This window comes from Poeciliopsis prolifica, unplaced genomic scaffold (genome assembly GCF_027474105.1).
Source record: "Poeciliopsis prolifica strain line A6 unplaced genomic scaffold, Auburn_PproV2 SCAFFOLD164, whole genome shotgun sequence".
NCBI lineage: Eukaryota > Metazoa > Chordata > Actinopteri > Cyprinodontiformes > Poeciliidae > Poeciliopsis > Poeciliopsis prolifica.
Genome location: NW_026562539.1, coordinates 168,621 through 196,293, shown reverse-complemented (window position 1 = coordinate 196,293; position 27,673 = coordinate 168,621). Strand labels below are relative to the sequence as shown.

The window sequence follows — 27,673 nt, the reverse complement described above, 5'->3', positions numbered from 1 at the left end:
TCCAGTTAAAGCATTTTATTGACAGCACATATACTAACCAAGGACAACCATCATACACCACATTAATAACAAATAGAACTGAAGCATTTGAAAATATTAGTGTACAAGTTTCTGATAGCAGCTCCAACTGCCAACTTTGATCTTTCTAAAGTTGCAGATTTTAAATGATGCAAGATCTTTTTGTTTTGTTACCGACCAACGACAAAGAAACCAAGATAAAAACAATCTGAAGTTGGTTTTTGCTGATGTCAGACCCCTGGTCTGATTTGATCACAGCTCAGATTATCCCATGGTGAGGTTGAATCAACGCTGGCCTGTGTAAGCACGAAACCAGGAAGTGACCGAGGCAGCAGCAGATGAAATCATTCCTCCAGAATTAGCCGATGGCTGGGAAACCTGCAGAGTACTCTGGGAAAGATCCATTGACTGCAGGAGTAAAGGGAGAAAAGTTTGTCAACCAAAGTCCCACAGGAGTTCAACATAACTCATTACTGTACTTATTCATCTTGTAGACTTCAAAGTTTTTAAATTTGTAATTTTTCTTGACTTTTGTCCCCCCACATAACCACAAAGTATTTTTTAGGGAGCGGGGGTGTTTATGCCTTTCAGCAACAAAAAGCAGTGCATATCTCCACTGGAGGCATATGGTGGAGGCACAATCCTGGAGGAAAACATGGTAGCTGCTGCAAAATTTAGTTAAATCTTTATTTCACCTGGCAAACATTAAGAACAATTTATTATTTGCAATGTTAGAGAATCACAGCTCTTTGTTTTAGAATATAATGTCTGACTTTGTGGGATGAACCAATATGCAGAAGACCGCAGGCACAGTCTCTGTCAGATTGCAGCTTGAACCATGATTCCAGATGTTGTCAAACAGTATTTTTTATAAGAGTATAAAAGTGCCGTGTTAGAAGCTTCAACACCTTGCCCAGAGGCACATTGACATGTGGCAGGAGGAAGCTGGAATCGAACCTACAACCTTCTGATTGCAAGACAACAACTCTGCCACACGGCCACAGATGCCCACAATCAGAAGGATGGATGAAAAGTCTGACATCATGCTGCATTCCCACACATTAAGGTGTTTTTTAAAATTATTTAAGAATTTCTTTAAGCGCTAGTTGTCTTTATTTGACAGTGATTCGACAGAAAGGGGGTAGAGAGAATGGGGTAAAGGAACTGAAGACATGAGCTGACCTTACAGAAGGACTACAGCCTCTATCTGCAGGGCGGCAGCTCTAACCAGTGTTCCATGTAATGCGCCTATTCTGGTAGCCTCTTTTGGACTTCGCGGCACCCATTTGGTGAATTATTGATCTTTTTATACAATTTGAACTATCTGACTCACCTAGTACATCTTTCATTTTGTAAGAAAAATTAAGTTATGCGTGATTGCAATTATTCCCCTTGTAAAAAGTCATTGCAGATAAAGAATAATTACCAGTTGACGCAACCCCAAAGTCTGCAGTTCACACTTCAGACCATGTGATCTGGAGTGTGAACTGCAGCTAATCCAGTTCACTAACAGATTTTACATCATCTGAAAATGGATTTCTGTTTTTTTAAACAACTGAAAACAACAGATCATATTCAGAGAGGTGTAAAACTGAAGATACCTTCTACATATAGTGTTAAGAACAAGAGACATATTTTCAGTCATTTTTGTCTTATAAACCAACACAGAGACAAATATGGCAGGCAAGAAAATTCTAACTATTCCTACAGCAGCCCAATAAGGTTATTAGAGGGAAATAATGACAAATCAACAATAAAGTCCAAAATGAAAAATGAGGTTCACAAAGTCTGGCTGAATGTGAGTGTGAACGCTGTGGGACGCATTTTGCACATACAAAATGGGTGAGTAATGACTTAAATAATACCAGTTTGTGAAAATCTTCCTTCAGGAAAATGCTTAGAAATAAATATTAGTATGAAACGGTGTTTAAATGCTCATATAGCAGTTAGTACAGTCGGTTTGCTTGCTGCCATAGAGCTACCGTTGGAATCTACACGCATAAAATCCAGCATAACATAACTACCTTTACTTGTTGAGCTGGAAATGATTGTTGTTTTAATTTAACTGAATTGTGTTTATTCCATGAGTCGTTATGACAAAAACTGGAATGTTTACGACTGGTTACCTTCGTGGTGTTGACTAACGTGGTAGTTACCGTCCATCAGTTTCATTCAACTGAAGGTGAGGTGGGCTGCAGGCCAGGATCCATTTCTTGCGTTATTCCAGACTCCATTTTGATCATCGAAATGTAATAAATTGTATTCCGCCCTCTGTATGTTCTGGGTAACGGCTGTCAGGATTGCATACAGTATTACCCACTGACAACCAGGGCCGTGATTATTTATTATTTTTCTCAAAATCTCTGAGCCCAGTGTGTTTTCTATGATAGATACTGTCAATACTGTACTGTACTTGGAATGCTAATTGGTCAGTTGCAGATAAGTGCCCTGAAATGATTGGGGGAAGATTGCTTGACTTTAGCATGGGGGCAGAGCCAACGTCATGTTAATTAGTGGGCCCTCTTGCTGCTAAGAACCTAAGCCCCACTAATAGCATTTCAACTTGGATTTAATAAATTCTGGGAGAGATGGCCTAATTTAACTGGCCAACATCAAAAGCAATCAGTGATAATTTCAGTTTACTGAGATGTATTTGTGAACAAACAGAGCTCAAACTCAAAGATTAAACACAGCATCAGACTGTAGCTGAGGTATTTTCCTTCCTTCCGTCCGTCCAGACAGACAGACAGACAGACAGACAGACAGACAGACAGACAGACAGACAGACAGACAGACAGACAGACAGACAGACAGACAGACAGACAGACAGACAGACAGACTTCTTCCCTCTCCCCAGCCACAAGTAAATTTGGCAGCTCCTTAAAATTTAAATGTCAAACAATATAAAATCTTTTAATTTATCTATGCTGAAACTATTAAATCACAATTTAAAAGCTTTGAAATTCTCAATAAACAAATGTTAAAGTGTTTGCATATGTGGTTTGTGTTGAAATGTTAGCGTTTATGGGAGTCCTGAAGGCCTGGGGAGCCTTAAGCAGCTACTTAGTTCATTTGGATTTAACAGAAGTGAAAATACTTGATATTTATTTCAATTGTATTTTTTTATGTGTTGTCTTTAAGACTATAATTGTGGGTTTATATAGCATTTCACTGACAATATCTTCCCAATACCTTTAAAACTTTTTGCATTAAAATTTCTTGTATCTTTTAATACAAAAACATGATTGGCTGCTGGTGGATCGCCTTGACGACCCGACCACCGGGCTTAGCAAGTTTTCAGGGACAAAACCCTTTATCATGTATAATTTTCTTTCTACTTCTTGATTGTATGCCACTTTGTGTTGGTCTGTCACATTAAACTCCATTAAGGCTCAAACAATTTCTCAAGTGATTCAAGTACCTTAATTATTAAAATTCCTCGAGGAACTTCTGACTTGAAGTTTCATTCAATTACATTTTATTATTTAGCACATCGTGTTCTGGCCGGGTTGTTACATGTGCTGCACAGTGCTCTCACTTCTGCCTGAGTTGTTCACAAAAGCTAAGTGTTAGCAGCATAACGTTTTCAAGTTCTGCCTGCGAGGATTTTATTAATTGATGATAATGTCTGGGTCTTTGTAATTTTTTTGGCTGACCACTAACCCTCCTTAAAACGACTGGCACGATGCCCAGAGTACGGCAATTTTTCCCCTCCTGGAGCTGCTGCCTGGTGGCGGTTCAGAGCAAACAGCGTGGAAGAGCGCTGAAGGTGTATTTACACAGGCGGCTGTGCATTCGATGATTAACGCAAGTGTGGCTTTACGGACGAACCAAAACATTTATTTCACATCATCCCGGTGTCAACAAATGGGTGGTGAAGATCATCGCGGCGGCACAGCTGGTAGATATTTCTGTGTGTGACGAACAAAGGTGTTATATCCCGTCGCGAACCAAAACAAAAGCTATAATTGTCTGGGCAAGGTGAGAGTTCATCTATTGAACTGACTGTAGATGAACGCATAAACGAAAAGCTGCAGTATAGACACTTTTTATAATCATATTTGTGAGCCGGCCTCTTTAGTATTTCATTGAATAGAATTTTAAATTATTTTATAACTTCAGGTTAATTTAGAAAGTGAGCGATTATTGTTACGAGTTAATTTTCTAAACTCCAGAAAAATTATTGCTAGGGAAGCTCAACAGTTAAAAATTGGACTGATATGCAACAGATTTACCAATGTTTCACTTTATATTTTTTTTATCTAATTACTCAATTAATCATAAGAATAATCGATAGATTACTCAATTACTAAAATATTTGTTTACAACAGTCCTAAACTCCATTGAAATGTGTTTATGTTTGTGGTTATAATGTGACAAAATATGTAAACGTTCAAGGGATACTAATACTTTTGCAAGCTACTGTATGTGTTCTGTTTCACTTCCAGGTGTTGATATGTTCAGAAATTTAGAATTTCTGAACATATTTGAGGGGAAGTTTAAACATCCCTTCAAATTTCTACCAATTTCTATAAATGACATGATGGAAAATTCAACTTTTTGCACAACAATAAAAAAGTTGACAGTTTATGTCATCAAACAGAAACACTAAAAGGTACAAGTGTTTGATAAAATGAAATGTCAAACAGATCAATCTTCTCCACTTCCTCTATGAGCTACTATTGCCATCTGAAGAAATGTGCCATTCTTACCAAAGGCAACCAATCACAGACAGGAGGAGGTTCTTAGTACTGTCAATAAATGCTGCTTAACTTGTTAACAGCAGAGGAACATCTTATATCTACAGGAAAACTATCATTGGTAGCTATGGCAACTAGTCTGAGCACTCATGACAGGAAGAAGCTGTCACGAGATGGGAAGTTGGTGATGAGCATCACCACATAAGATGGCGATGCTTAGAGCTTTCAATCATAAGTTTGTGATTGAAAGCTCTTGTGTCTGATTGGTTGTTTCTAGATAACACTGGGAGACGTTTATCAACATATGATCTTTACTATACAATCATGATGTAATGACAGTTTCAACAAATATGTAAAAAAATATTTTTTATTAAAGTTACAAACTGCGTTTTAAGTTTTTTTTGTGTGCAAGAAATCCAAGTGGAGTAAAAATATTTCTGTATTAACTGGAGTATTAGTCATAACAGATAGCTCTTGTCTGGCTTCAAAGAGCACAGTTAAACAAGTGTTCCAACCTGAGAGGGAATGTCACAGAATCGTGGACTGGGTACTGTCTCCCAGTCTGTGCCCAGGTCCGTCTCCTCATCGGTCACCGATTCATCTCCACTTTCCTCAGTCAACCCTGATGCTTCTGGCTCAACAAATTCTATGGACTCTTCCAGGTCAGAGCTCACTTCAAATGAACCAGTCCTGCAGCAAAACACATAAAACCTCAAACCTTACTGACCTTACCATGGTGCGGATGAAAAAAGGCCTTTTAGCTTTGTTTCAGACAAAAACCTGGTCTTTCAGAGAAAAACAACCCAAGGATAAACTTCAAACCTTTAAAGCAACACTGACAGGGTGAAATTAGTGAACTCACCTGCCCAGGTTATTGTTGTCAAGGGAAACCAGAAACATGATATTCCTGAGAGTGTGATGAGGATGAAGCTTTTCACTGTTGACATGCTAAACACATAAGTCCAGAAGTTATGATCAGCTGTAGAAAATTATAAGCTGCAGTCACAAGCCCTAGAAATATGATGCACCTTTTTACACTTCCCTTTCTACATGTTTTTCAAATGTATATTTTACTAGACTCAACCCTAGACAAGATTTTTATAAGCACTTTTAAAACATCAAAATTGACCAAGATGCTGAAAAGATATTAGATAACATTTACCATATTTTCCGAACTATAAGTCACAGTTTTTTTTCATAGTTTGGCCGGGGGTGCAACTTATACTCAGGAGCAATTTATGTGTGAAATTATTAACGCATCATTATGTCATATCACGTTATTTTTACACTAAACCACAAGAGGGCGCTCTCGGCCTGTGTTCTTCTATCTCGGGAGTTAGAGTTGTTTACAAGTGACATGGATGGTTTGGTAAACTTGTTAGCATGTTATTGATGCTGTAGTTATCTGAATAACTCTTAATATGTTATGGTAACATACCAGGCACATTCTCAGTTCGTTGTTTGTCATGTAGCATTAGGATGTCTTACAATAATTCAGCCTGTTGTTGCCTCTATTCTATTTGTATTTTAAATTGCCTTTCAAGATGACATTTCTGATCTTGATGTTGGATTTTATCGATAAATTTCCCTCAAACATGCGACTTATACTCCGGTGTATCTTGTCTTTTCCTTCTTTATTATGCATTCCATGGCTAGTGCGACTTGTACTCCGGAGCGACTTATAGTCTAGAAAATACAGTACATAAAAGCAAACGCACAAAAGATGTTGACACAACTTGACAAATAAATTGACCTCTCATACTGGGTAAGAAACCAATGAAAAAAGATGGGCTTTTAAAGCAGATTGAAAAATAGACAATGTTGAGGCCTGCCTCATGTGTCCTAACATTAAATTCCAAACCCTTGGAGCTGTCACATATCTTAGAAAATTCTCATCAATCCTTGAATAAATTTCCCAACAGTACATAAAACGTAAAAGTGGCTAACACATGGAAATTAAATAAAAAATCAAGTACAGATCCAAAACAAATCAAACCTAAAAATACATTGGCTATGGGTTAGTCACGTATTAAACTAAAGTCTATTACCAATGATGGATGGCTGGGTTGGTAAATAGCCTGTATTTTATAGCACTTCAAGTCCAGAGGACCACAATTATTCACCCACACATTCATACACTGATAGTGACAATCTACTGGATTGTAGCCACCATAGACATAATAAAGAATAGACTCCATATTGGCTGTTCGGACACAGGAAATATGGCGGCCATCTTGGAGCAGTCGTCCTTCCTTCTTGACTAAACCAAAACAGCAGCAGAAGCCTCAGCACTGCCAGATATTTTTGTTCAAATAAACAAACTACTGATGTCAGGGATTGGGGCATAACCTTTCACAAGTAACATCAAAATATTCTTGTCTATATTTTGTGAATAGAATATTACTATGTTGTATTTATGTTCACCAGCAAAATGCTACAAGGGAGAAATACTATTTATAGAGTTGTTTTTGGAAAGGACTCTTGCCACCTCTCTGGTCAGACTGACCCAACACCGACCCTTTCCTTCCATGCAAAGTGCAAAGTTGGACCAAATATGACTTGGGAAGGATTCTGTTTGAACAGATCAGAACAACAACCTGTGAGGAATTGGCTTTATTCAGCAATTCTGAAATGGAGCAGATATTGAGATCAAGAAGTCCTGAATGTTTTCACACTTAAGACACTTATATAAGGACTGCCAGGATCCTTACACGAATTAAGGGTAGTAATGGTATTGGTTGAAACTTACCAACTCACATCAGTAAAGATGAGATTGTATAAAAAAGGGTGATGTTCGGGATACGGGGAGATTTTTGGTTTTAGTACTGATGAAGCTATAAGATGAATCCATGGAAGAGTAATAAATCTCCCAAACCGTCATGGCCAGCAGAAAGAACTATGGCTCTGTGCGTTATTTCTTTACCTATATTACCTATATATTTAAGAGTTAGCCACCTTTCAATTCTCCAACAATGCCACATAAGATTAGCTATGATGTTTGGTATAATACCAGGGATCAGACCCCACTATGAAGCTAACCAAGAGTTAATAAATGTTAAAAAGTTTTAATCATCCCTAACACTCATTTAGATTATCTGATTCAAGAGCCTACCTTATAAATAAACATTATATATATTATTATAATATGTGTCTCCATTCTAATCGGGGCTTGTTAATCCTGCTTTCTGAACGGCCCTGGAAAAAGGAAAGAAAACAAAACAAACAGAACATGTATTATGCCATGTTGGTTATTTTGTTTGGGTTTTTTTTTTTTTGCTGGTTTATTTCATTTCTAAAACCAGTTTTAGTGGTGTAATGAAGTGATGTGTGAATCACTTCAAGAATAGCGGCAGTATTGCTGCAGCTAAATGTAGGACTTAAATAAACTAAACTAACAAACAACATCTGCATAAACAATTATTTCAACAAATGTTAAACAGTACAGGTTAACACAAGATATATTTATTGGCAGGCACAGTCCAACAAAGAGGACATATGAAGAGCTCCTATGGTTCTCAAATAATGTTTCCAGTATATTGGAGCTGACCTGTGAGAAGCAGAGGTGGAGGATGTTGGTGTTGAGCTTGTTCAGAGATCTGGTGAAGCGATGCCGATTGAGATTCTCTCCACAGAACTCGCTGAAGAAACAAGTTAATCACAGCTACTATGAAGAACCATTTCAGCCAAAATGAAAATAAATAAGTAAGTAAAGTAATTGGCCCCTTTCTTTATTATTATTATCTAAATGAATACGAAAAATGGAAAAAGGACAGCTAGAAATAAATGCATAAATACAATCCATCCATCCATTAATTTTCTTCCGCATATCCGGGATCGGGTCGCAGGGGTAGCAGCTTCCAAAGGGACCCCATACTTCCCTCTCCCAAGCCAATTCTTCCAGCTCTTCTGGGGGAACCCCAAGGCGTTCCCAGGCCAGCCGAGAGACATAGTTCTCCAGCGTGTCCTAGGTCTTCCACGGCGCTTCCTCCCACAAGGACGTGCCCGGAACACATCACCAGGAGGCGTCCAGGAGGCATCCTGACCACCTCAACTGGCTCCTCTCGACGTGAAGGAGCAGCGGCTCTACTCTGAGTCCCTCTGGATGACTGAGCTTCTTACTCTATATCTAAGGGAGAGCCCAGCCACCCTACGGAAAAAACCCATTTCGGCCGCTTGTATCCGAGATCTCGTTCTTTCGGTCAATAACCAAAGCTCACGACCAAAGATGGAGGTAGGAACGTAGCTCGACCGGTAAATCAAGAGCTTCGCTTTTTGACTCAGCTCTCTCTTCACCACAACGGACCGGTACAGCGCCCACTTCACGGCAGACGTTGTGCCAATCTGCCTGCCAATATCCCACTCCTTTTCCCTCATTCGTGAACAAGATCCCGAGATACTTGAACTCTTGGAGATACTTATGGACTTGGAGAAGAACCTTCCCCAAGTCCATAAAACACAAGTGGACAGGTTGGGCGAACTCCCATGCATCCTCCATGATCCTACTAAGGGTGTAAAGCTGGTCCAGAGTTCCACGGCCAGGAGGAAAACCACACTGCTCTTTCTGAATCCGAGGTTCGACTATCCGGCGGATTCTCCTCTCCAGGTCTCCTGAATAGACCTAGACAGGGAGGCTTAAGAGTGTGACCCACGTATAATTGAAGCACACCCTACGGCCCCTCCAGTCAACTAATCCAGGGGAACTGCCCCTGATGTCCATGCAATATTGCAGAGTCGCGTCAACCAACACAACCCTACAATATGCAGAGGCTTAAGAAACTCTGGGCAAATCTCATCCACCCCCATGGCCCTGCCACAAAGAAGTTTTTTTAACCACCTCGGCGACCTTGTCCCCAGAGATTGGAGAGGCCAACCCAGAGAGCCCAGGCTCAGCTTCCTCAATGGAAGGCATGTTGGTGGGATTGAGGAGGTCTTTGAAGTATTCTGCCCACCGCTCCACTAAGCCTGTCGCGATAAACGATAAATCCATTAATCGCACGATAAATTAAAACTATCGACCTCATTTTAATTAGCGTCTATATGGTTTCTTCCTGCCTTTTCTCTTACTGTTGATGACACTGAATGAAAAAAGGCTCAACTCCGGTGCTCTCAACTGACCCTCCCTTCCTTATTTCCTTAGTCTAATGCCCAGCGCAAGCTGCACGATCTTATGTCGCCGATTGTCAGCCCATTATCAAAACCTGGGACACATTAGCCGACAGAAATCCTCGGTATAACGGTTCGATCGAACCGTGTTGTGTTCAACAATGGACACAAAATAATAAGTCCAGTTCACTAATTTTGAAACAAGGCATTAATTAATTCCTTACTACAATCTACCTGCAATGCATGTGGCGACTGTCAGTCCTGACTGAATGAAAATCATTGTAACCTATTTATGTCACGTTAACGAAGAACAGCTGAAAAGTTACCGGGTTTTCTGGTACAAATTTCGCTCCAACTCCTCCCCTCGTCATTTATACTTTCTTTGCACGAACTGTTGAATAAACATTCATGTTGTTTCTGATGTCTGCTGGACTTCAGGTTGCGCCGTGTCAGCTGTTCGGCATTCCCTCCGTGTTTCCCCTCAGAAAGCACGAGGAGAATCCGCGCTTTCTGATTGGCTACTGGTCACATTCAACAGGTCGCGTTAAGCTCCCAGTCTGGGGAAATTGTTGATTTAGATCGCAGCAGCCACAACGATCTACCGTAACACACAAGAGACAATCTTAGAATGAATGACGTTCTAAGATTGTCATCCGGGGTAAAAAATCCAGTAGTTTGAACTATTGCATCAGGCAGTCGGATTCTTCTCTATTTAAATCTAATTATTACTGAAGGGCAATATTCTATACAGACTTCATAATCTGCACTCTTTTGGTTGAATGCAGTATTTATTTCCAGTTTGGCTTTATGTTCAGTTTTTATTCAAGTACATTTATTGTTAATGGAGACTTGGAATCTATTTTATTTTTGGTTTTGGTTGTTTTATTTATTTTGTGTATCAGACCCAGTGTTAAGTTTTCTTTTGAAAGTAAAGTGAATCTATCTTTGGCAAGAAATTGCATGTATTATTACGTAATTTCCATTAAATCAATGTAAAAGGTCTTCAAACAATATTATCGTTTATCGCAATAATTTTTGAGACAATTTATCGTCCAGCAAAACTCTGTCATCGTGACAGGCCTACGCTCCACAACGTCCCGAGTCGAGGTCAACAGCACAGCATCCCCACTATAAACAGTGTTTGTGCTGCACTGCTTCCCCCTCCTGAGACGGCAGATGGTGGACCAGAATCGCCTGGAAACCGTGCAGAAGTCTTTTTCCATGGCCTCTCCAAACTCCTCCCTCACCCAAGTTTTTGCCTCAGCAACCAACCGAGCAGCATGCCACTTTGCCCGTGGGTACCCATCAGCTGATTCCGGAGTCGCACAGGCCAAAAAGGCCTGATAGGACTCCTTCTTCAGCCTGAATGATGACAAAGTCGATCATCAAACAGTGGCCAAGGGAGTCCTCGTGCCAAGTGCACATATGGACACCCTTATGCCTGAACATGGTGTTCATTATGGACAATCCATGACGAGCACAGAAATTCAACAACAGAACACCACTCGAGTTCAGATCGGCAGGAGCGTTCCTCCCAACCACGCCCACCCAGGTCTCAGTGTCATTGCCCACCTGAGCGTTGAAATCCCCCTGCAGAATGAGGGAGTCCCGAGTAGGGCCACTCTCCAGTACCCCCTCAAATCACTCCAAGAAGGCTGGGTAAACTGAACTGTTGTTCAGCCCGTAAGCACAAACAGTCAGAACCCATTCCCCCACCTGTAGGCGGGGGGAGGCTACCCTCTCGTCCACAGGGGTAAACCGCAATGTACAGGCGCCAAGATGGGGAGCAACAAGTATGCCCACCCCTGCCTGACGCCTCTCACCGTGGGCAACTCCAGAGTGGAAGTATGTCCAGTCACATCAAGGAGACTGGTTCCAGAACCAAAGCCATATGTTGAGGTGAGACCAACTACTTCTAGCCGGAACCTCTCAGCCTCACACACCAGTGCCTTCCCCACCAGAGAGGAGAAATTCCACGTCCCAAGAGGACATTCTGCAACCGAGGATCGGACCGCCAGGGCCCCCTCCCTCGGCTGCCACCCATCTCACAATGCCCCTTTGGCCCCTCTCACCGGTGGTGGGCCCATGGGAGGAGGGACCCATGTCTCCTCTTTGGACTGAGCCCGGCCGGGCTCCATGCGTAAAAGCCCGGCCACCAGGCGCTCGCCATCGTGTCCCACCTTCAGGCCTGGCTCCAGCCTGGGGCTCCGGTGACCCATGTCCAGGCAAGGGAACACCAAGTCCAAAGTTATTTCTCTTCATCGGGCTCTTCAGGCTGCACTTTGTCTGGTCCCTCATCCAGGACCTGTCTGCCTTGGGTGACCCTACCAGGGGATAAAGCGCCAGACAGCAAAGCTCCCAGGATCATAGGAGCACTCAAACCCCCCACCACGATAAGGTGTCAGCCCAAGGAGAGGATGCGAAAATACATAAAATAATGTAAAAATACATAAATATAAATAAATAAGCCAATTACATATTTCTTTATTTACATATTTATTTAGTGAATTTTAGCTGAAATGGCTCTTCATATAGTTATATTAAACTGCACGGTGCAAGGCACCACAAAATGTGCTACCTGTTGCAGAGCCTCTTGGGCAGGTTGACATCCAGGATGTGGGACAGAATGGTGACCAGCTGGGTGGCGTAACATAGTGCAGCACTGATGGTGTGAGCTGGGTTTATGTGGTCGAGCTCTGCAGGAACATACATGAATGTTTCATTGAAATGTATGTATGTAAAACCATGTAAACAATTTCAAGGAACCCAGTGACTTTCCATGTCCAATCTGGTGATGTTTCAAATTTTGAAGTTTAAATATTTGAGACTGTAAACTTTATTTAAGCTATAATTAATTTTATTTGAGAACAGAATACAAACTGTCTAAATTCTGACCTTTGACTGAAGTTTTATTTTTACAAGCCACTCCAAACATTTGCTATACATTAATCCCTCAAACATACCAGGAGCTGGGACTTTTGTTTTTGGAGGTTCAATTTTAAAGTACCGTATTTTTTGGTCTATAAGCCGCTAATATTTTCCCAGGTTTTAAATCAGGCGACTTATAACCGGTGCCGCTTTTCTGTGGATTTTTCTTCAACCACCAGGGGGCTCTTTAGCAGGAAGTGAATCAATGGAAGTCGGAGGGTTAGGGTGCTGTATTTAATTCAGAACAAGCACATGTTAGCAGCAGGCACAAAGGAAAAATGTTTTCAAACTCATACTCCCTCATCAAGGAAACAACACGAAGAAGTTCATATGATGCAGCTTTTATGTTGAAGACTATCAATCTGGCAGTACAGATCAATAGCCACTGCACAGCTATCGATCGAAGCATGGATTCGTTCACCTCTCTGCTGCGTCCTTGTGAAAAACAGAGAGCGGTGGAGATACCAGCGGCTTATCGCCTGGTGCAGCTTATGCATGTACCATAAGCTGCACCAGCTTTTAAAAAGCTCAAATTGAACTTTTTTTTCTTTTTAATGCAGAGCTATTCATGCAGCTTATGTATGTACCTCATGCATAAGCTGGACCAGGTTTTTTAAAAATAGTTTTTAAAAAAAACTTAAAAAAAAACAAAAACTTTGTGGGTGCGGTTTATAGTGAGGTGCATTCTATAGTCTAGAAAATACGATACTCAATTCTAAATAGAGTACAAGTGCATTTTTTCCATAAACTGAGTTTTCCAGTAATATGCTTCTTTTAATATGTACTGTCCTGCAGTGTGGCATTGAGAATTGTTTGAATGTCATGGAGAGGTTGAGCATAACAGCTTTCTCTACATTTCTCCACTTGACATGTACATTAAACCTATGGGGTTTCTTTTTAGCATGCTTGTGTATAGAGGGTGTCTATTAGGGCTGCATCTAACAATTATACTTTGAACATAGTGGTACATTTTCAAATACTAAATTAGTTGACAATTACTTGAATAATCAATTGAATTGTTTTAGCCCCAGTTTTCTACATCAAAAATGTTCAGAAGGTGTGAGGAGCCACAGACCTACTCCCTGAACCTGAGGCAGACATGGGAGAGATTGGAGCCATAGACATCCAAAAGTCCCCCAGAGCGCTGGGGCCCTGGGAAGGCCACAGTGCGAACAACTGCTGCCACTCTAATAGATGATTTGTCATCATGATGATCATATCTTTTGATGACTAAACGATGACAAGATTTGTGAGTTTTCGTCAACGAAAATGTTAGTGGATGGTGTGTCAGACAAGATGGCACCAGTGTGTGTGGCTTGCCATTTCTCACTACCAAATGTGTGTGTGCCACTTTTTGTAGAGCACAAGGTGAGAGTAAATGTTAGTGTTTTCTGATGGTGTTGTTGCTTCCTTTCTGAGGTCACTGTATATTTCCAAGGTCCATTGGGATCTCTTAAATATGACATAAAGCCCAAGTACAACAGGCGCTGGACCTTCCTGAAATACTATGATCCAGACATGTTCTGTCAAGCTGCAACTGTGACAAACAGTACCTGCACAGAGCATTTTTCCTGACATAATTTTAAATGCTGTTGGACATGTATCACGACTTTGGATTTGTCTTAGGCCTGGTGATTCTACAATGTTGAGGCCTTGTTCAACAACAAAAGGTGGACTATGCCAGAAGATGACAGGACTGACAAGTCCATGCAGATGAAAAGTATTTTCCTTGTATTTAGTAAATAAAGTTTGCAGTTCTGGGAGGAACACTGTTTTGTGAAGTGAATAATTGAATTTTCTCTCAGTATTTTTGAATAACTGTGGACACATGGCACTATGCAGCAAGCCAATGAACACCAGACTTAAACTGAACAGGGCTGAATACTGAACTCAGAATCTCTGCCCTCAAAGAATAGGTATGTTGAGTATCGCCCTTTGTGGTACTGGAATAATTTATTCTCTGTACTTTTTACACATTTTGAGCAGAAACACAGTCACAGAAAGTGCAGCATGGACCTTGATAAACTACCTTCAAAGGTACAGGTGTTGCTGACACAGTATCGTCCCTTGCCAACTGATTAGCTGTTGATTATTTCCTTTTTTTTTTTTTTTTTTTTTTTAAAAAAGCTCAAGTTGAACTTTTTTTCTTTTTAATGCAGAGCTATTCAGGACAAGGGGAAAGGTATGATGTCAATTTTTTCTTTGGTGGGACTGTAAGGCCTCTCCAGTTTTCCAACAGCTGTTTCTTCTGTATTAGGTTCCTGAGAACAGTTTTCATCCATTTCTTGTCCCGCAGAACCGTCAATTGGATTCAGAATCTTCACTGTATCTTGTCTGGCAACCTCTGCTTCTTTTTGTATATTTTGTAGAACATATCCACATGTTGCCCTCAATGAAGCTAATGACATGTAATTATCAACCCTGAAAGGCAGATCTTCTTGCTTGAATAAGCCATGTTTAATGTCCTTGAACTTGGATTAAACATTAGCTGAAGTTTCAGGGAGCTTTTCGCTGTGAAAAAGGGGAACCATTACTCCAGTCCAGAGAGGTAGGTATTTTCCCAATTCTATTTGGTGTGGGACAAGCTCAAGTAGGTGGTACATATATTCTCAGTCATCACTGACTTCAGCATGGCACTTACTCTCCTCACAAATATCTGCCACCAACTGCCTCAGCTCAGTTTTCATTTGTGTGTATTGATTCAAACTAATTTCTTCTGCTTCCTCTTCACTGGGAACGGACTTGGTGTCATCCGCAATTTTTCTTTTAAAGTTTTATTTACACACTTCTGATATCACGAGGCTGCCATAGAAGTCTTTACTTACTGTTTCATTTAATGCCAAAGTGACAATGTGCAAATTAGGACCTCTGCTTTCTCCAAACATTACGACTTGACCAGCTGTGCCTTTGAATGCACATAGAAGTCTTTAACCTGACGAGGCTCTTTTCTCAAACACTGGGAAATCATTTTTTATCAGGTGTACCACATCCACTCAGACAAAACATAGTGGCAGTTTACAGAATTTTTGAAGCAGGACACCAAACACTCCTTTATATAAAGCTAAAGAAAAATCAGAAATGGCTACCTTTGGAACATGCTACAGCACAAATCCATTCTGACCACCATTTTGTGCTTGCTTTGACACCATGTCTCCTTGACCACATTTGCACCACAGGGATGTGAGAGTTGTCACTTTGTTAAAACACCTCAATATAGGAAGATATTTCAAGACAAGCCATTAGGTCTCATCAAGAAATGTGGTTTACCTAAGCCATTTCTGATTGATTTTGTTGTTGTCTGGTTTTACGTAAGTGAACTGACAGGAAAGTGGGTAATGAAAGAGGTGGGAAGACATACAGAAAAAGGTCACCTGGCCAGGAATTGAACCTGGCCTGGTGACAGCTGGTTGCAGCTATCACAGGACTATGACCTTCATGTGTGGATTGTGCTTAACCCCTGCAAAAAAGTCGTTTTCAAAAAAAGAGACACAGAGAGAAAGACTAGAGTGTCAATTTGTAACCCAGTTTTTCCTCCAAGAGAGGTGGGTAAACTGTGTAAGATTTGCATACTTAGTTTGTGAAACTTCAATAATGAGCGATTTCACCACTTTTTACACATTTGGACCACACTAGAATTGCTCTAAATCCAGAACTAAAATACCTCTCAGGTTTGAGCCCTCTCAGGTTCTAACCTGAGAGGGAAGATTTATTTTAATTAAGGGCTCAATCCATGTACAACATATAATTATTCTCAATGTATATGATGGTAATAATGACTTGCCTCAATTTATGTCACAAATAATTTTATTGTTTAACCATCATGGTAAAGAAATTGGTTTTTGGCTGGTGACTTTAATTGCACTCTCTCTGGACAGGTCCACTTAAAAATGACCAAACCCGAAAGCTTCAGCTGTACTTAAAAACCTATGCAACCTTTGATATTTATTTGGTGACATTTAAATCCTTCAAGTCCAAGACCATGGTCTTGAGTCGGAAAAGGGTAGAGTGCCTTCTCCGGGTCGACGGAGATGTCCTCGACCCGGAGAGGAGGAGTTCAAGTATCTCGGGATCTTGTTCACGAATGAGGGAAGAAGGGAGCGGGAGATCGACAGGCGGATTGGTGCAGCGTTCGCCGTGAAGCGGGCGCTGTACCGGTCCGTCGTGGTGAAGAGAGAGCTGAGTCAAAAAGCAAAGCCCTTGATTTACCGGTCGATCTACGTTCCTACCCTCATCTATGGTCATGAGGTTTGGGTAATGACTGAAAGAACGAGATCGCGGATACAAGCGGCCGAAATGGGTTTTCTCCATAGGGTGGCTGGGCTCTCCCTTAGAGATAGGATGAGAAGCTCAGTCATCCGGGAGGGACTCAGAGTAGAGCTGCTGCTCCTCCACTTCGAGAGGAGCCAGTTGAGGTGGCTCGGGCATCTGGTTAGGATGCCTCCTGGACGCCTCCCTGGTGAGGTGTTTCGGGCACGTCCCACCGGGAGGAGGCCCCGGGGAAGACCCAGGACACGTTGGAGGGACTACGTCTCTCGGCTGGCTTGGGAACGCCTCGGGATTCCCCCTGAGGAGCTGGAGAAAGTGGCTGGGGAGAGGGAAGTCTGGGCCTCCCTTCTTAAGCTGCTACCCCCGCGACCCGACCCCAGGGTGGCAGAAGATGGATGAGACTATGACATCAACTGGAGATGAGGACTGACCACCCCACCATTTCTGTTACATTCAATGTGTCACTCACTCTGCTGCCCTTAGACAGTTTGGGGATTTTCTACTTTGAACCATACCTGTATTTTGTGTATGAAGGCTGTATGTATGTTTTCATGTTGACACGGAAAGAAATGTTTGAAATTAGTTTTCTCCATAGGGTTTATGGCCTTCCCTCAGAGATAGGGTGAGAAACTCAGTCATCTGACAGGGACTTCATGTTCTCCTTAGAACATGAAGGAGACGCTGGTCCTTCATGTCGAGAGAAGCCAGTTGACGTGGCTCGGACATCCAGTTAGGATGCCTCCTGGACGAGTCCTGTGGGACGTTTTCAGGGCTCGTCCCACAGGGAGGTCATCCAGGGACAAACCAAGGACACTCTGGAGGGGCTATGTTTCTCAGCCGGCCTGGAAATACCTTGGGGATCCCCCAGAGGAGTTGGTCCCAGAGGAGTTGGTCCAAGTGGCTGGGGAGGGGGAAGTCTCCACAGACTTCCCTCATAACCTGACCCAGAGTCGAGTCGTGCAACCCTGCAACCCGACTCTGGATAAGCAACGATGATGCAGTTTAGGAGGAAACAGGAAGGAGGCTGTTTCTAATGAAGGACTGCAATCCTATTTTTTGAGTCATATTGTTCAGGAAGCAACAATGAGTCCAACATTTCTTGAGAGTAAGTACATATGTATTAAATGATGTTCCTTTATGTGTCATATAAATGTAATGTTTTTTTGTATCACAGTCAAGGTGTTTTTCTGTGCATCTGGAAAAGGTGTACAAACTAATGAAACAAGATGTGTCTACTGAAGCAAGTTTCCCAGGGTTGCTGAACTTCCCCAGAAAGTTATTTGGGAACTTGCTGTTTTTCCCGTGGCCTTCCCTGCATGGAGATAGAGTGTTTAGTTTTCACCTCCCATAGACATTACAGTGAATGAGCATACCAGGTTCCGTATGTTTTCCTTTGTTTCTTTTGTTTGGTCTTAGAAGACTGAGTCTCCACCTCGGTAGTAAAGAGAGATGAATAAAGTAACTGTGCAACTCTGAGTTCCTCAGAGCGGATCCTAATTTGTGCCTAATGCAGTGTATTTCTTGCTCTCCGTCTGCAGATGTATTAAAGATTGTTTTTGCTCCCTGACTTTTGTCTGGACCTCAGTCTCTGAATTGTGCACTTCACAGCATATAATAATAATTTCTCTTTAATTAAAATAATCCAGTTACTTAAGCAACTTGTTCTAGTTCTGGTGTGTCCCAAAATGTGAATGTTTTGGGCAGGTCATGAAACTGGAATAATGTAAAATTTCACATATCGCTGTTTGGTTGCACTGTCACATCTCCCTAAAACTTGCTGTGGAAAAAAATATTTACCAAGCACTTTTAGATCAAAACAGTGTGGTTTATTTCTGTTGTGCACAATACAGAGAGCTTATAAGACAATCAATAATGTAGCAGCTCCGAATGAAAGCTCTGCCAGGCAGAGTCAACACATGGGTTTTTTATCAAGGATATCTCTTACAATACAATGCATCCAGCTGCGCGCCACAGAGCAACTTCTGTAGTATATATGCACGCCGTATTATCAATAACAGCACTTACACTGCATTGCAGTGTGCTGCCCTTCAGTAGGGTGGAGAAAAATTAGAACCAATTTTATTTTTACCATCGCTGGAGCAAATGCAAAATCATTCTTCGAAGATAATAAATACTGCTCCAACAGGAAGCTCCATGAGCTCAACATCCATATTTTCAAAAATAATTCATCAAGACAGACTATATTTGCACAAAATGGTACCCATGTTCATGGAAATATGGGTATATTTATATATATGGTGTCAACATGTATGAGTTATGGTTATGCATATGTGGAGTTAATTCTGAAACAGATTAAGTTTCACTGTCAAGTTACAGCAGGAGCACCAATCAAGGCAAAGAGAGCAGTGGGAGGCAAATATTACATTTGGAAGTTGAAAACTTTTGTATTGTAAATGACACCATTCATTTTTTATTCTTGGCTTTATTGTGTGATCTCTCATTTGCTGCACATGCATCTTGTAGAACCTCTCTGCGGTTCACAGCGGAGCTGAGAAGGTATGCAAGCAGTGGAAATTGCTCCAGAGCAGCTGTGGTCTGCCTGCCAAGCGGGGATTGGTGCAGAGCAGTGTTGAGCTTACAATAATTTTTTCTGAAACCTGGTTCATTCACTGTTATCTTGCATCTTAAGCACTATGTGATTCTGTGTGTGTTTGCCAAAATATATAAATGAATGAACAATATATTTCAGAGCATTCTGACCAATGATAAAATTTGTAACAAAAAATCTCAGAAATCACAGTTACTCATTTGATAAAATTAACTCAACAGGATTATATAAAATCTAAAAAAAAGTTTATGTTCCTGCAACGATTATATTTAGGAAAGTATTCAGTCTCAAAGTATTAAAACATTTCCTTCTGTTTAAATTAAAAAAGTCTGAACAAAATATAAATAGAACAAAACCTATCACATACTTTTTCTTGGAAGTCAGCTAATAATGATCGATGGCTGATCAATCAGAACATCATCTTATTTTTTAAGCCAGCCTCCTCACCTGGGCCAGAGCTGGTGCTCTTCTCTTCCACCCAGCTGTAGTAGGCAGAACAGTCTCCGTTGCTTGGCAAAACAACCGGTGTCCCTGTGATGCTGATGCTGGTCTCTCCATTCTGGTCATCCCAGATCCAGCGTCCAGACAGGTAGGTGGTTCTCCGGGCCTCTGCCAGCTCAGTCACTGTGCTGGAGGCTAGAGCGAGGTCAACTTCTGTGACATCAGACAGGTCTCTGGGACACAAATAAAATGAAAGAATTTAATTTCAAATATATGGAATTTTTATTTTTCCCTCTAGATGTCGGATTTGTGCTTCAATGATTTTTATCATATGCTGTATGTAATGTTGTTAGGTATAGTTTTAAGTGCTGTAGTGTATACAGATGTATCACCACCAAAGAAAAAAATAAACCCACAAACCAGTCACCATAAAGAGAAAACATATCAACCCAAAGAAATATGAAGTGAAGCTTTGGATCAGAGGTGCAATTACATACTTTCTGAGGAGTATGTGAACACATCACCTCTCACATTCCCACTACTACATACAGCTCTCCCTTATTCATACACTCATAAAATACAGCAATTCTATTATGAACTTTTATTTTGTATTACAGCAGGTGATCATCTCAGTCACAAACAAAATAAAAGCTTAATAAGGTAAAAGTATGTAACAGTAGTGGCCCTCGGTGCTCAACAAATTTTCTGTAGTGGAAATATGAATTCTGAACAACAACATGCACAGTCTGCATATAGGTTAGAAGGAAAAAATACTTTAAAGAAAGACAGAAACCAGGAGAAAAATGACAGAAGTAAGAAAAAAAATAACTATAACTAAAAAGAACACAGGCTATAAGAAAAGTGTTGAGTGTCAAAAACTGAAGAAGGGAAGGAAGAAATGATGGAAGAAAAAGGACAGAATAAAACACTAAACAAAGGAACAACAGAAGGACGGATGGACAGTGATGGCGTCAGGACTGGTTCTTGTGAGTCCAGGGCCGAGACTGAATTTTAAGACTTACAAGAAATATTTCAGAAACATTGCTTTTTGTACGTCACAAAAATGCAAAAAGTAATGAAACAATAGTTAATTATTCAACCAAATCTACTTCTTGGTATTAAACTAATAAATGTCATAATAAACAAAAACTTAGATTTTCAGGGATTTCACAGAAAACTTGCTAAGCCTGGAGCTATGGGTGCTAGGGCAATCAGCACCATGTTTTTGTGTTAACATGTTAAGTTACAAAAATTCAGAGGCAGATGAGCAGACATAATTTGGAAAACCATCCTAGAACAGTTCAATGAGTCAACAATAAACCTAGCTTAATCTGTCTTTGAATTCTGAACAATTCTGTGAATGGTCAATAAATAACCCTATTAAACAAAACATGAACAAACAATACTTAGACTGGTGGGGAGGAAAGTAAAGCCTTTGTCAGGCTTATGATAGACTCTGAAGTGGGTGGATAGATAGAGACATGGGCAAACACTCTTGGAATAGATAAAGTCTGAAAAGATTTATCTATACTTTATCTTTCTATGTACTTGTCTAGAGATGGAAAAACCCTAGAAGCACTTTAAAAAACACTTTATATGCAAGAAATTGTGGTCTTTTTATGTGTGTACTTTTAAAACAAGAAAATAAAAGAGAAAAGACCCTGAGGACTGTGTGAAATGGAATCTTATTGAGGATGCAGAACATGCAAGATGATGCCAGTTGCTGTCTGCTGTACTATATTTGCTGACCTGCTGCTTTGCTTCTCCTCTTGCATATGGAAAATGTGCGTGATGAGCTCTTGGATGTGGTCTCGTCTGAGAGCTGCTAGTTGACTGAATTTCTTGTCTTGTTCATGGCTACGCCTCTCTAATAGTTCCACCAGACGACGGTTGTGGCGATCAATTTTGTCCCTCTTTTCCTGATGCCTTCCAGCACGCCGCTGCAGCCTTTGAGTTTCCTCTTGAGAGCGCAGAAGAAGTTCACGATCTGAAACACAAGACAGAGAATAAGGAGATGCAAATAATTTAATCAGAATATTCAGACAAAGAACCCGATACTTACAGCTCTTCACCTCTTCATTGCCCCAGGCAACCGCCTCCTTTAGTTGGTCTCTCTTTTTCTTAAAGAGCATGATCTTCCATTTCTGAAAGAAAAAAAAAACATATGCACACATAAACACATACATGTATCAACAGGTGAGACACAATTGTGAGGTGGAACAAAATTTATTGGATATTTTAAACTTCTTTAACAAATAAAAAACTGTAAAGTGGGTGTGCAATATCATTCAGCTCCTTTACTTTCGGTGCAGCAAACTCATTCCAGAAGTTCAGTGAGGATCTCTGAATGATTCAATGTTGTCCTAAATGACTGATGATGATAAATAGAATCCACCTGTGTGTAATCAAGCCCCTGTATGAATGCAATTGCTTTGTCATAGTCTCAGGTTGTGTTTATAGCGCACAGAACATCATGAAGACCATGAAACACCAGGCTGGTCCGAGACTCTATTGTGGAGAAGTTTAAAGCCAGATTTGAAACAAAGGCAGTTCAGCTGGTAATCACCAAGGCTGAAATCCGCACTTGGGAGATAGCACCTCAGGACAACAGTCTGGCACAGCAAGGTGCAAGGAACAATAGTCAAAAGAAAACTTTGTGCCCAGAAACAGAATAGGGGGAAGTGGGCGGTGCAGTGGCCCAGCTTAAGGCTAGGAAGCCACCTATTCCAACTCTGTTATCCAGGCACTGGATATTGGCCAGAAACAAAGTGGATTTGTTACATCTGAGGCTGAAAGTTTCTGCAGAAATGAAGAACTGTGCTGATCTGTACCGAAGGGAAACCTGACTGAACAGCAACATGCCAGACTCAGCCTTCCAGATCAATAGTCTTCGGTTATTCCGAATGGACCGCAGCCAACAATCAGGAAAAACACGGGTAGGAGGATTCTTTATGTACGTGAATGAAGGTTGGCATAAGAACTGCTGACTGGTTAAAAGCTGCTGCTCTGAGGTGATAGAAGTCATGACAGTAAAATGTCAGCCGTATTATCTGCCTGAGCAGTTTACTGCCGTGTTCCTCACCATTGTTTACATCCTTACGGGTGCCAACAGCAACGAAGCCTCAAAGGAACTACATTAGCTCACTGCAAATGAAGCACCCAGAGGTGTTTTACATGGTTGCAGGGGATTTTAACCATGTCAAACTGACAGACACTCTGCCCAGTTTTTACCAGCATGTCACCTTGCCCACACGCGGAGACTACAGTCTGGACTGTGTATACACTAGCATTCACAATGCATACAGAGCTCTTCCATCTTGGCCTCTTCGACCATATCTCCATCCTGCTGCCCCCAGCATATCGTCCACTGATGAGACGGATTAGACCAACGAAGAAAACAGTCACTGTGTGGCCCAGGGATGCAGCCTGTGTGCTGCAGGACTGTTTTCAGTGCACAGATTGGCAGATCTTCACAGAGGAAACTACTTATGAGGGAGAGGTGGACCTTGAGGAATACACCTCTTCTGTTCTTCTCCAAGTGTGCTGATGACGTCACCAGGACTGTTACCTAAACCAAAAACCCTGGCTGAATTTCTGAAAGTCAGGGATGCTGCTTTCGGGCAGGCGAGGCATCAGCACTCCAAGAAGGGAGGAAAGAACTGGTTGAAGGGATTGTGAAGGCCAAAGCCACATAAGCCCAGAAAATTCAAGGTCACTTCACCACCAATGACCCCCATCGCATGTGGAAGGGTATCGAGACAAATTTCTCTTCAGGGCAACTGAGAGTATTTCGCCTCATTGTACAAGTTAAAATCCAGCTCCATGTATTCCTATTTGTCATTTCCAATCACTTGCATCATAAATGTTGCTGTCCTCATCACCAAATGTATTAAGCATTTGTTTGTTTGTGTTGTTACAGAAGAAGAGTCTCTGACAGACACAGGTGTGCTAGTGGAGGCTAATGCAGGAGTGGTAGGTCTGAGGCTGTTGAAAGTTGTGTACTCTTTCGAAAAAGTTTGTGTTTAACCAGGTGCTTTCTCAAGTTATGTGTGCTATCAACACTGGCTTTGTACCTCACGTTGCAAATATTGCAAAGAGCATAATTTGCATTGCATTTTGAATAGGGGAGTAATACATTTGAGCATTTTCTAATGGCTATGCTTGCTTAGTTTACTGAACTAGCGGCTGCTGATGTCAATACGCTCTTGCAAGTGCTATGCTGCATTCAGGATAAGCATAGAAAATCCCCCACTCTTCCTCCACACTGTCACAATGACGCTTTTAGGTACCGTTTGATTTTACGTTAATAGGTTCTCTGCAGTACAGACAGAATTCGGTCGGTACTTAAAGTATCAAATTCTGTACCCATCCCTAATTCTATTAGATCTGTAACTGAATAAAAAAAAATGTATGCAAAATCTATAGAAAAGCAGGAAAACATTTTTTTAAGCATACATTTTATCTTTTAAGTTTTCTTTAATATCATCCTGTCTCATTCTTGTAACCTCAATATCTAATTTCTTCTTGCTATGTGTTGTTACACCCCTAATTGTAACAGATATGAACTCACCATCTCATCAGCCTGTAGCCGCCTGCCCATCACACGTAGGACACTGTGATTTAAAAAATGACACCATAGCTTATATTTCTAACAATAAGTGGAAAATGTTTTGTTTTTTTCTGAGAAAAAAAAAATGGTCAAAATTCACTATTAATGCTTAATAGTGACAGTAATCACAAGCTGAACATACATTTGGAACTTGCTCCGTTATGTTTACCTCTGCTGCAGTCTTTCCTTCTCTTCCTCAAGCTTCTGTAGCCTTTCCCATTTCTCAGAGTACCTATAGAGACAAGTACAATCATCAAGAGCTCCTGTCAAACACCAGTTTGACATATATTTACACACACATACATATATATATACACCCGTCAGTAACATGCAGTGAGGTTCATCGTTGATAAATCACTGACTTAATCATAATCAAATTTACAAATATAGTATCCCTGCATGTTATTATTTAGATTGGGAAATTTCGCACAGCTGTGGTAGAACAATTCCATTAACTCGATGAAACTTGGAAATATAGGTATTATTAATTTAGTGCTATGTTTCGCAGCAAAGGGAAAACCCATTGAGTTACAACTCAACACCACTTCTGTCTCGCTCTCTGTATCAGACAAGCTACAAGCAGACTCATTGCCATAGCAACACCACCACTTTATGTTTCAGGATTCAATACCAAAAAACACTCAAATGTTTCCCAGACAAAAATTAAGTCAGTCTGTTGAAGTAGAATGGTCTTAGGCTTAATGTTTATTTTGCGATTATTAAGTGATCGCTGTGGTAAATTATAGCTACCGCTGCTATTAGCTAAGCTAACAGGAGTTTGGGGTTAAGTTTCTTTTCTGCAGTCTTTTCACATACAAACTGTAGCTCACACAACACACATTTCATTAGTAAACTAAACAAAAAATGTTATTCCCGTCTTACCTTTACTTACAAATGAAGTCTGGGCGACACTCATTCTACACAAAAATATCAGTTCACCCAAAGCCAAGTCTATCCTTGACATATGTATGCTGAAACAATTGACTCAAATTTAGCAGCATTGATAATCTTAATAAACAAATGTTACTTTAACACAGACCACAAATAAATAAATGTATTAGCATTTATGGGGCACTCTGGGGGCCTTATGGAGCGGCTGACTTAATTTGGATTAAACAGAAGTGCAAATAATTGATATAAATTTTAATTGTATTTCTTGTCTTGTAATATATAATTACCCAGTAATATTTTTACTTTTCCTGTTGACTTAACATCTTTTAATACAAAAACATGGTGGACCAGTGGTAGACTCCCTCGGCTTAGCAAGTTTTCTGGGGGAAACCCTGACAATTTACCCCTCAAAAGAACTGCTAAGAAATTGCTTTAACATTGATGACTGTAATGCTTATTTTGTGAAAGTGACAGAAATGATAGACCATGTCTTCTATGAATCCAATCAAATCTAAATATTTTGATATTGCTTAGAAAAGTGGATCAAACCAAAAATTGCACTTCCTGAATTCATTGAGAGAAATCATAACTTTTGAAGTGTTATTAAAAAACAAAATAGAACTCTGTTGTAATCTGACATTTTGTCTGGCAAAATATTTATATTTCTTCATAAAGAGTGCTGAGATCACCCCAGTATTTTTTTTTAATCTGAATTCCAGTTATATTGGAAATTTTTGAAATATATTGTAACGTATGAATACCTGACTGAAATATCAATGGAACAGCCCACCAATCCATGTTAATCCTAAAATATTAATCCCCTTCTTGTAGTTTTTATTTCATTTTATTTTTTTATCAACTTTGCTTTTGCATTGGTTTCTCAGCCTGCCTCTGCTGTGCCTACTATTGCTGGGTTTCAGACACGTGACCCGGATGATGCATGAAATTCAGAAGGAGGCTCAGAAGTGGATTTCTCTGGTTCAAAACAGAGAAAGTTTTCAAAATATCTGAAAATACAATTTAAACAGTGGATTATTAGCTGTTAGAAGCTGGGCGCTGCAAACTCTGGCATTGTTAGTTTTCACACCGCCTGTTTTTAGCTGTAGATTGTTGATCCGCTTTTCTCTTTTTTCGTTAAGTTTTTTTTAATCAATTCCCTTGTGACCAAGTTCTTTTGAATCAGGAAAACAACGGTTATCTTTCTCTCTTTATGCATTTTGATGCTGGATCAACAGAAATAAATGGGCTCCATTTACATCTTGCTGTCCATCTCCATTGGGTGACGTCATCTGAAACCCAGCAATAGTCACTATTGTCAATTGCCATGCTTGTTTGTTTTTACTTTGACTAAATAAAGTTTTTTTTTTATGCTGATTGTCCCTCAACTAACCGTCATACAAGAATCAATGATTTTTGCAGGAAACCACTGACCGAACTTCACTGGTTAAGTTAGGGTTAACCCTAACCCTAACCTTATAAAGCTATTCAAATCATAGCTTTATAGTCATATATTAATCAAAAAACAAACATTGAAATAGAAGTGGTTCTTCAAGTAACCCCTATGGGCTCTTCTATAAAGCTCTTCTCCGCCTGCCAGTTTCTGCTGAGGGAGTTACACAGAAAAACACAAGTATAGCACATTGAAGTCTCACTAATACATTTACCTTTCACTGTTCCTCCCGTCGAAGAACACGAAGTCTCCGGCCTGAATGCACCGGGCACAAGTAAGCCTGCGGCGGGAGGTGGTGCACAGGGGACAGCGTTCCACCGCCACGTACAGACCCTCAGCTTCGTCAACCGACTCCACCATCACACTACCCGGGGAAGAGCCAACAGAGTGGAGCTGCTGACGAAGAAAAGGTAGCTTTGTCTCCACAGTTGAGAGTGAGGATGAAGCCGGGCCAACCAGTGGGAGATCTATGGGGGACGCCATAAACATGTAAGCTAGGCTAAACTATAGTAAGTTGCTAAACTATCACAGTTACAGAACTCGTAGCTCGCCGTGGGTCACTGCTTGATCCTTTTACATTTTGGCTCTCCGCGATTATCTAGGTCACTTTTTCAAAAGATTTTGCGAACTCTGAAATGAACGTGGGGCCACCGAGCGAGTTTTGGGTTTTGTTTGTTTCTAAAGCAGTTACTTCTCCT

At 40.7% G+C, this 27,673-nt stretch overlaps 1 protein-coding gene across 1 annotated transcript; it reads right to left on the bottom strand.

The window, feature by feature from the left end:
• atg14 (autophagy related 14) lies at positions 1-27,673 on the bottom strand. The gene is made up of 11 exons (XM_055025890.1): positions 27,190-27,673; positions 24,804-24,866; positions 24,596-24,638; positions 22,088-22,169; positions 21,775-22,012; positions 20,032-20,258; positions 12,400-12,517; positions 8,266-8,356; positions 5,581-5,666; positions 5,234-5,408; positions 1-426 (listed from the first exon to the last, which is right to left on the bottom strand). Exons 1-11 carry the CDS (start codon positions 27,462-27,464, stop codon positions 304-306), a joined length of 1,521 nt encoding a protein of 506 aa, XP_054881865.1. The 5' UTR covers positions 27,465-27,673; the 3' UTR covers positions 1-303.